This window comes from Rhipicephalus sanguineus, chromosome 6, assembly GCF_013339695.2.
Source record: "Rhipicephalus sanguineus isolate Rsan-2018 chromosome 6, BIME_Rsan_1.4, whole genome shotgun sequence".
Taxonomy (NCBI): Eukaryota; Metazoa; Arthropoda; class Arachnida; order Ixodida; family Ixodidae; genus Rhipicephalus; species Rhipicephalus sanguineus.
Window position 1 is genome coordinate 135,619,446 of NC_051181.1, and position 9,424 is coordinate 135,628,869.

A 9,424-nucleotide genomic window follows, 5' to 3' on the forward strand; every position below is an offset into this window, starting at 1 on the left:
TAGTGCAAGGACCGCAGTGTGGCCTGCGGTATGTGCTAAATAAAATAAAAATAATAAATAAATAAATGAATGAAATCAGGGTTTTTCTGTAGCCTCAGCTCGCAAGCGCAACACACGTAAAATATGATGGCAAAACTGCTTCCGGAATGTTATAGAGGCATGCAGCAGCCACACGCGCCTGCACGGTCCCATACGATTCACATTTTGCTATGACGTGCGCCTCGTCGGTTTTCACTGCTACCGATAGCTGCAGCGAACTGAGACCTCGCGTGGCCGATCCCAGAGAAGTAGTGCACTCAATATACGCTTCTACGCAGACGCCGCTGAGCCTAGACCACTTGAAAGCGGTTATCAGAGGCGACGGCGTGTATCAAAAGCAGGCGGCGATCGCTCGGACGCTCTCGCCCCCTTTACCATCCTCATTCTCTCACTCTTTCCCTCTCTCACTCCTCCACCCGAGCCACGGCCAAGGTCAACAAACCACTCGGAACGTGTTCCCGCGCTCGCTCATCGCAAGCGAACGCCGTCTGTGCCCCAGCTGCACGCTGGCAGGTCTCGCTTGTATCGTGCCGTTAGACGTCGACGTAGAGGCGTAAGCCCGTAGTGCAAACTTCGCGCGTTAAGTGGTGAAGAACACGCTTGGCTTCCACCGCCGAGAGCCGACCGAGGTTTACTTGTTCGTGCCCGGAGTCCTCGAAGGGCGTCGGCGGTAAACATGGTGCAACCCGGGCGAAGCACGTCGCCGCGCTTATCGCGTAAGTTTGAAGGAGCACGCTTTTTTCCTACCCCGTGTATAGTATTTAATTCAGTAGGCCCTTGGGGCACACTTGCGTTCGAGCAGCGCGCTCGTACAGGTCGAAAAAGTAGACCTTTTTTTTTCTGCAGGTGCAAGGTCTTAAAGGGACACTAAAGCGAAAAAGGTTTTTTTGCGTATTAGTAACTTACTCTTTCACGATACGAAGAACACCTCGCTTGCTGCGAGGAGACGCTTGTTAAGCGAGAAAACGCACAAGTTTTCTAAGGGGAGGCGGGGGGATTTTGTCCTGCTGCTACATCTTGGCTTTTTATTTTATCAGACTTTTCACACTTTTACATGATATTGACTCTGATAGTACATTACCATTATTAAGGTCACATGTTAATTGTCGTAACTGCAATGTATTGCGTAAAATGTCTAAAGGGAAGCTTATTCTTGCAATCAAGTACTGCGGCATGATTAGAATGGATTTTTTTGTACGAAATTCTTTTCTGACGCATGGTCACAATGCCGGGAAAGTGAAGCGCTGTTCCGTTGAATTCGAACAAGATAAAACTAATTCATATTCCACTTAACACCACCTAGCTGTTGTTCACGCAACGATGGTCACACCTATTATCGCGCGCTGCACAGAACTGCGTCGGTGTGAACTTTCTTCAATATTGCGTTTTATGAAGGACAACGAAATGAGTGGAGATCGTGTTTGGGATTTACGTTACAATGCTTGCTTGTGATATGGCCTATGGAACACGAAGCTGCTCGAAATATCTTTTATGTAATATTTTCCTAACATTTATTGGTCCATATTTGCGCTGCTGGATTATTAAGTATTCCACAATTACACGACGTAAGAGAGGCATTTACATATGGCAATTAAGTTTCACTATTTCCGAAACAGCGGGAATGCCGACAACGGCACTAACGTTTCAATCATAAATAACTTGCAAAAGGGCGAGGGCCAAAAGGAAATAATCCGACCTGCCAAGAACAAACAGCACAGGCTCAGGCTCTAAAGTTTCGTTCACACCGAAGCGGCGAAGCGGATTCTCAACGCGGCGAGGCGGCGAGTGCGCGTACCCACAGGTCGGCAAACTCACTCATGAATCGACTCACTCGCACTCACCCAGATTCAGATCGGGCCATGAGTTTGAGACCCGGTGGTTAATATTTTAGTGAGTTTGAGTCCGAGAGAGTCCGTTTGAGAAATATTTTAGTGAGTCGCAGTCCGAGTGACTCAAGTTGAGGAAAAAATATTTATGATCTTGAGTCCGAATGAGCCTAGGAGCGCACAATATGTATTTCTTGAGTGAGGTTGAGTGAGGTCAATCTTGTTTTTCGACGACATATGGTCCTGTCCATTCACCTTCAGCATTATTATGAGCCTTATATCGGCTCAAGTTTACACACACGTCTACTTAAACATATCGCAACACACTAGCGTAAATAAGCCACCTCAATATTTATTGATCAGAGGCGTGAGTTAGGTGCGGAAGGGCCCTGACCTCCCCCCGCAAGCTTGATCACGGGAAGTTCTTGATAAAAATATCTCGTGTGAGTCGCATCTTTCATAACAATGCCCTTACTGCATTGCAACCAGTGATAACTCGTATTTGAAGGTATACGTGATGAAAAGGCGCCACATAGAGCACCGATAATGTGAGATATTGGCGTTAAAGAGCATTGACACTATGATGAAGAAAGCTAATTTTAGCTAACGGACTCATCAGTTGACTCACTCAGGCTTTAGACTCAGATCGAGCTGTGAGCCTGAGTCTGAGTGAGGCCGGATGAGTAATATCTTAATGAGTTTGAGTCCAAGTGAGTCCGGCTGACAAAATTTTTAGTGAGCTTGAGTCCGAGTGAGTCTGATTGAGGAAACTTTTGGCGAGTCTGAGTACGAGTGAGACCTAAGAGCAACGTATACTTCTTGAGTGATCCTGAGTGAGCTCCAACTTTTTTTGGCGACCTATGCGCGTACCTGTTCAGGCCGTACGGCTCTCCTGGATGCGCGGGCGGCCGAGGAGGCAGGGCATCTCGCGCTTTTGCGGATGTGTCCCCAACACGTGGCACTGCCTGTCCTTTATTCACACACACATTCTGATAGTTTTCTTACAGAAAACCAAAGGGGTGAGGGCTAAAGGCGCAAGCATGCACCTGGCTGAGGTCCTGACCACCATCGCCACCCGAACCACCTACGCAGATCTCGCGCCAAATCCGGCTCAACCGGGTGTTTACTACAAATAGAGTTACTGTATATGCTACCTTTAGGTAGCCTAAAGGTAGCATATACAGTAACTCTAACTAGGAAGATACAACAACGCCACCTCCGCATGACTTTCTGATTGGCTGCGGCAAAGCGGAGACCTTCGGCGAGCGGGTTTCCCGCTCGTCCGCTTTGGCCACACCGCCTTCGGTGCGAACGAGCTTTAACTGTGCTGTTAGTTGCGAGGCGGGTTCCTATGGGGTCACTCTTCCAGCTTGCGCTGTGAAACTGTTTGAAGACGATTGCTGCAAGCACTGAGCACGGAAAGTAGTGATTTCATGTCACCACGGACACTTTGTTTATAAACGCAATCTAAATGAGACCATGACAGCCTAATGTATGACAGCCTGCACTGTTGTCGACGCTAGGAATGCGCCCATGTTAGCCGTGCCATAACGAAAGCTATGACAAGACCGACGATGATAATGAATTGTGGCTGAATCATCTGAAAGGTGAAGACATCTTTAAAGCGCCCACACTGCCCGCTATAACGCGAACTGTTTATAATAGTTTGAAGGGTTTACATCACTTCACGCTGTCCTTTCAATAGTAAAACTTAATACCGTGTACAAGCCTGAAAAATATCTGTTGCTATTCAATAGTCAGTCACTCTGTCGGAGACTCATTTCACCACGTAATCATTTCATGAAGTAATCGTTACATAAGGCAATCATTTATCAGATGATCATTTCGTCAGGTAATCATTCAGTCAATCTAAACTTAAAAATAGCAGTGACAACGATAATCGGATAGGGACAAACGTTATACAAGAGCCACACGACAATTGGTGCTATTGACCCCTCTATAAAAAAGATTTTTTTTGTTGTTGTTGTTGCTGTTCCTCCTATTATTTTCATGGCTATGACATTGCATTGCGAGCGCGACGTCAGAGGTTTGGCTCCCGGTTGCGCTGCCCACGTTTAGCAATACAGAAGGAAGAGGAGGAGGAGGAAAAGAAAAACGGAAGGACAGGGAGGTTAGCCAGTTCTCAGACCTGCTGGCAACCCTGTGCTGGGGCAAGGGGTAAGGGGAATAAAAGATGATAGAAAAGAGATGTTACAAAAAAAGAAGAGAGAAAAGAAAGAAAAGAACAATACGATAAACGACACTGTTTAAAGTCTGCCTCTGAGACTAGTTGTCCGCAAGAAGCGCAACAACGCTCTCAAAGTTTTCCGTGCCGAGGATGGTTTCGGCCAGTGTCCTAAGACCATTCCCTCCGACAATGGGTGATTGTCAAGCCTATCTAACACTTCTGACAGTTATTTTCTTGGGGCACTGAAGCGAGGACACTCCCAGAGAAGATGGGCGATTGTCTCCTCGCGGATACAGTTACCACATGTCGGGCTGCTGGCCATTCCGATTCGTAATGAGTAGGCCTTCGTGAAGGCCACCCCGAGCCACAGGCAGCACAGGAGCGTCTCCTCAGCTCTAGTTATTCTCGACGGAAGAAGGAGCTGTAGATTCGGGTCCAAGTTGTGAAGACGGGTGTTGGTAAATTCCACCGAGTTCCACTCTGCCAGTGTCAGTTCGCGTGCAAGTGAACGAAGCCTTGTTACGGCAACGTTTCTACACCGTGATTTGGGTGCAAGATAAAGAAGCCGATGTGGTCAAAATTATTCCACAGGCTAGCGGCGGTCAGGTTAAGCCTGACCGTCCCAACGTGCTAGGAGCGCACTGCGCGCTAGTCGCGTCTCTCAGGGCCATCAATAAAGTTTTACAAACCAACCGACTACTACTGCGTCTCGCATGAGATGCTGTGCATTTTTGGAATGTATAAAAAACTATGCAATTCATTCTTTTTTTTTTTTCGCGCAGGTCTGCAGCCAACGGACAAGTACTCGCCCAACTTCCTCCTGCACTGGTTGCTTCCACTGTTCCTGTTTCTCTTCGTGCCGCATGTGGTCGTGTGCGTGATCTCTTTCGTGGTCACCTACGGGTCATCCGTGGAAGAAGCTCTTGAACGGGGCTTTCAGCCCTTCTGGTACGACGCCTGGACATTGCACGGACTGGGAACACCGCAGACGTGGGTCTTCCTCGCCGTGTTCGCCGCTTACAGCGGTCTCTCTCTACTCGTCCTACCTGGCAAAATATACTACGGCCCACCGACGTCAACGGGTCACCGACCCGTCTATCGAATGTCCGGTTTCACGTACTACGTCATCAGCATGGCGCTGGCCGTGTTCATTCTGCTCATACAAGACGCGCGCGGCTGGTCCATCTACAGGAACCTGCCCGGAGTGGCCGTTGCTCTCACCATAATCGGCTACGTCGTTACGTTTCTCATATACGTCAAGGGCAAGCTGTGGCCGTCACCTGGAGAGCATGGTACGACCGGAAGCGTTGTGTTTGACCTCTACTGGGGGCTAGAGCTGTATCCGCGCATAGGAGAGCGCCTGGACATCAAGCAGTGGACCAACTGCCGCTTTGGAATGATGATGTGGCAGCTTCTGGTGCTGGTGTGCTGGAAGGCTCAGGTGGAGACGACCGGCTGGAATTGGGCCATGGCAACGACAGCTTTGTTGCAGACGGTGTACATCGCCAAATTTTACTGGTGGGAAGACGGATACATGCAGACAATCGACATCATCGTCGACAGAGCGGGTAAGTCCTTAATATTTAGGGGTCTCCAGTGGCAGCCTCTTTCGCACAGTTATCTTGATCACAAATGTAGTCAGCGTGCAGTATCGTTGAACACAAGTGATTTTTTTTTACAGCCGAGCTGTTAAGGTTTTCGTTATGCAGCAGGGCTGGGCAGAGATACTCAGAAGAGTATTCCGGAATACAGATATCGAAATACATGAACTGGAAGCCTAAAATACAGATACTGAGATACATTTGCCTTTAACGTAACAGGATACTTCGGAGATACTTTTGCAATAAGACGAAAAAAGTATTCCGGAATACAGTTACAGCGATACAGATACTGGAATACCTTTTTTATTTCAAGGATGCTCATACTACCCAAAGATACTTATTAGTGCAGCATAATGTTGTAATTAAAGTTACAGCGCATCGAAACGTTCAGTTCATTTATTTATTTATTACAGTACCCTCAGCGCCATTAAGACATTGCAGGGGAGGGGGGTGGACCGTACATAATTAGTAATAATGACATAATTACAAGTATCAATTGCAATAAAATTACACTATTTCACAGCAACAGTGACAAGGATTGGACACCGAAATCGACATACTTGGCGAACAAACTAAGCTATGCTAGACATAGCACACTTTAAGCCAATCACTCGAATCACTAATGAACACCAGTGAATTGAAAAAAAGCACACATTTATTTTGAAGATCTGCTTTGCTGAGAAGGTTGCTGTGTAGGCTTCTCAAATAGGATGTCTTCTAACAGCATCGGTTCAGCCTCAGCACAAGACTCACGAAAGAAAAAAAGTCGGTCTACCGCTGAAGGCGAGCACAAATTCGTGTTATAGTGAATAAATATCGCCTTCATAGCCGGATTGCCCTGCAGCGTGGCGATATCTCTTCTCGGGTCACCTAGGTGCCGAAACACTTCCGCCCTCACTTGGGTTGTTCTGACTGTTCAGAATCCGAAGTCTGTCCCCGTTTTCGGAATCCTCAGCCGTCTGACCCTGTCGGCTTCAATGAAGCTGTCACCACCACCGACGCTACCAGCACCCATTTCAGAAAGCCGCAACAGGCGAAGTCGGCTCCGGCGGTGGGGGAGCCTGCTACCACAAAAGACCGTTTCACGCATGTAATCAATTAGGAACGCACCCTGACATTGGAGAGGTGGCTGAAAGCGCGTCAAAGATAGCCATCTTCTAGTCACTTCCGCCGTGACTACGGGAACTGTTTTTGGAAGTGCCGCCGCTTTGAGAACTGAACGCACGCTAAGCATTGAAAAGTCTGTTCCAAGGCGGTATCCGCGCAGGGGGTCGCGAAGTAATGGCTTGCCACCCGAAAAAAATTAGGCGTGCTGCACTGACCTTGAGAGACAGCGACTTTCGTCGGCAGAGGCCGACAACACTGCCCCCGCGATTCTGCCGTCTGCGGCGTCGCGCGCTTTACCACATGGACCATTCTGTGCTTGAGGGGAAACCATCGCCGCCCTATCTGTCGGCGACCGGCGGCGCGCCTTTGCTTGTCTTGGCACAAAAAAGAAAAAACGCCATTCCCCCATTGGAAACACGCCTCAACTCATTTCCGACACAAAAAAACAATGTAGAGAAATACCCGTGCCCTGCATAGTATCGCGATACAGGCGATACATCGTAAATGTATTTCAATACTGAGATACAAATACATTTTTCAAATGTATCTCGATAAAGAAATACAGATACTCAAAAGTATCTCTGAAATACTATCGCGATACTGCCCAGCCCTGTTATGCAGTATGCCGACACCAGAAAACTACCATCACCATGAACCGGCACGCGCTCTCTTCGTCCTCTTCTGCTTCACTCCCAGAACGCGTGCGCCGATTAGTCCGGCGTGGGATGCAATAACTCTGATGGGCGAGAGAACGAGTACAGAGAGCGTGAAAGAAATAAGAGCGAAAGAGAGCGAGAGAAAGAAAGAAATAGAAAGAAAGGGAAGAAGGATACAAAGATAGAAGCCGATAGAACGAGTACAAAGAGAGAGAGAGAGAGAAAGAAAGAAAAATGGAAAGACAGAAAGATAGAAAAAGAAAGAAACAGACAAAAAAAAAGGAGTCAACACCACCAGCTGCGCTGCTTCCCCAGTCTTCGCTCCACTAGCGCGTAGCTTTCTGCTATATTTTTTTGTATAATTTATCCCATTCAGGTGTTTGGTAAGTTGGCACCAACTTACCTTAGATGTACAATTAGGGAACAAGTACTTATCAAAGTATTTGTTCCTTAACACAAACACGCACGCACGCACGCACGCACGCACGCACACACACACACACACACACACACACACACACACACACACACACACACACACACACACACACACACACACACACACACACACACACACACACACACACACACACAAACGCGCGCGCGCGCACGCACACATGCGCGCACACACTCACAGTGTGCTTAATGTAGTTCTTGTTTTTCTGCAGGTTACTACATCTGCTGGGGATGCATCTGCTTCTTGAGCCTCATGTACCCTCTGACGAGTATTTACATGGTCGAGCACAGCCCCGAGTCTGGTTTTCTGCGGGCAGGGCTCATATTTGCGATGGGCCTCGCCATGGTAGGGCTCAACTATTGGACCGACTACCAGAGACAGGTGGTAAGAGCGACGCAGGGAAAGTGCATCATCTGGGGATCTTCACCGAAGGTGATCAAGGCCTCCTACCGAGACGCGACGGGAAAGCAAAGAACCAACCTACTTCTGGCTTCGGGGTTCTGGTCACTCAGCCGCCACGTGAACTACGTGTTCGAGATTCTCGCTGCGCTGTGCTGGGCCCTGCCTGCTGGAGGATCCAACATCGTCCCGTACTGTTATGTCCTGTACCTCTGCGTATTGCTTGTGCACAGAAGTTACAGGGACGAAGAAAAGTGCTCGAAGAAGTACGGAGACTACTGGAAGGAGTACTGCGATTTAGTGAAGAGCCGATTAATACCTTATTTATTTTAAAACGCGCTAGGATCAACAAAAGCATCTGCAATTTTTCGTGTTTTCTTTTTTTTTGTTTGAAGTGTTAAATGTCATGCACATTTAGAACCGAAGCTCTTGGAATGACGTGCGGTGCCGATTTGTGAACTATCGAGTGACATCGCCTCCGCGCGGACACTGTCACAATTATCAGTGCTTCCCCAACGGCATGTGTTCGAAATAAATCTTAATGGGGCCCTGCAACACTTTTCCGAGTTATAATGGAATATTCTCATTAGCGCATGACGCTTCACGAATCACATGCAGCAAAAAATTTTAGTACCCGTCAAGTACGAGCGGAGTTACGGGGATTTGTCGCACGCTTGAAGCGCTTTCTCTCTCCTTTCGTACCAGCGAGCGCGCATGAAGCTACGCAGGGAGGGCGATGACAAGGGGGCAAGAAGATGCGTCCCTTCGTTAGCGCGCGTCATGACATTGAGCACTTTTTCTTTTTTTTCTTCGAACAACTGCCTTACTTTCAGCGTGATCGCGAGCGCGGGCACGTGGCGGCATCCCGCGGCGGCCACGGTAACTACGCAGCTCACGATACTCAAATCAGCCAACCACCGTGGACCTGGGTATATGGCGCAGTAATTTGGGTATATGACATCATTTGTAGAGAGAGGAGGGAGCGATTTCAAGCTGACTTTGAGACTTAATTGTAAATTCCATGCCGCGTGTGGCGCTGTAATGTTTGGCTCGTGTGTTCTCGGGAGCCTCTACTACCAATCGGCAGCACCTGTGTTGTGTCCTTTCTTATGTCCTCGTTTACGTAGCGCTGTGCAAATATGTCGATTATA

The 9,424-nt window shown here is 48.1% G+C and overlaps 1 protein-coding gene across 1 annotated transcript; it reads left to right on the forward strand.

Moving 5' to 3' along the window:
- Window positions 1-474: 474 nt before the first annotated feature.
- LOC119396498 (uncharacterized) lies at window positions 475-8,828 on the forward strand. The gene is made up of 3 exons (XM_037663748.2): window positions 475-755; window positions 4,836-5,621; window positions 8,086-8,828. The coding sequence occupies exons 1-3, from the start codon at window positions 716-718 to the stop codon at window positions 8,604-8,606; spliced, it is 1,347 nt and encodes a 448-aa protein (XP_037519676.1). The 5' UTR covers window positions 475-715; the 3' UTR covers window positions 8,607-8,828.
- The last annotated feature ends 596 nt before the right edge of the window (window positions 8,829-9,424 follow it).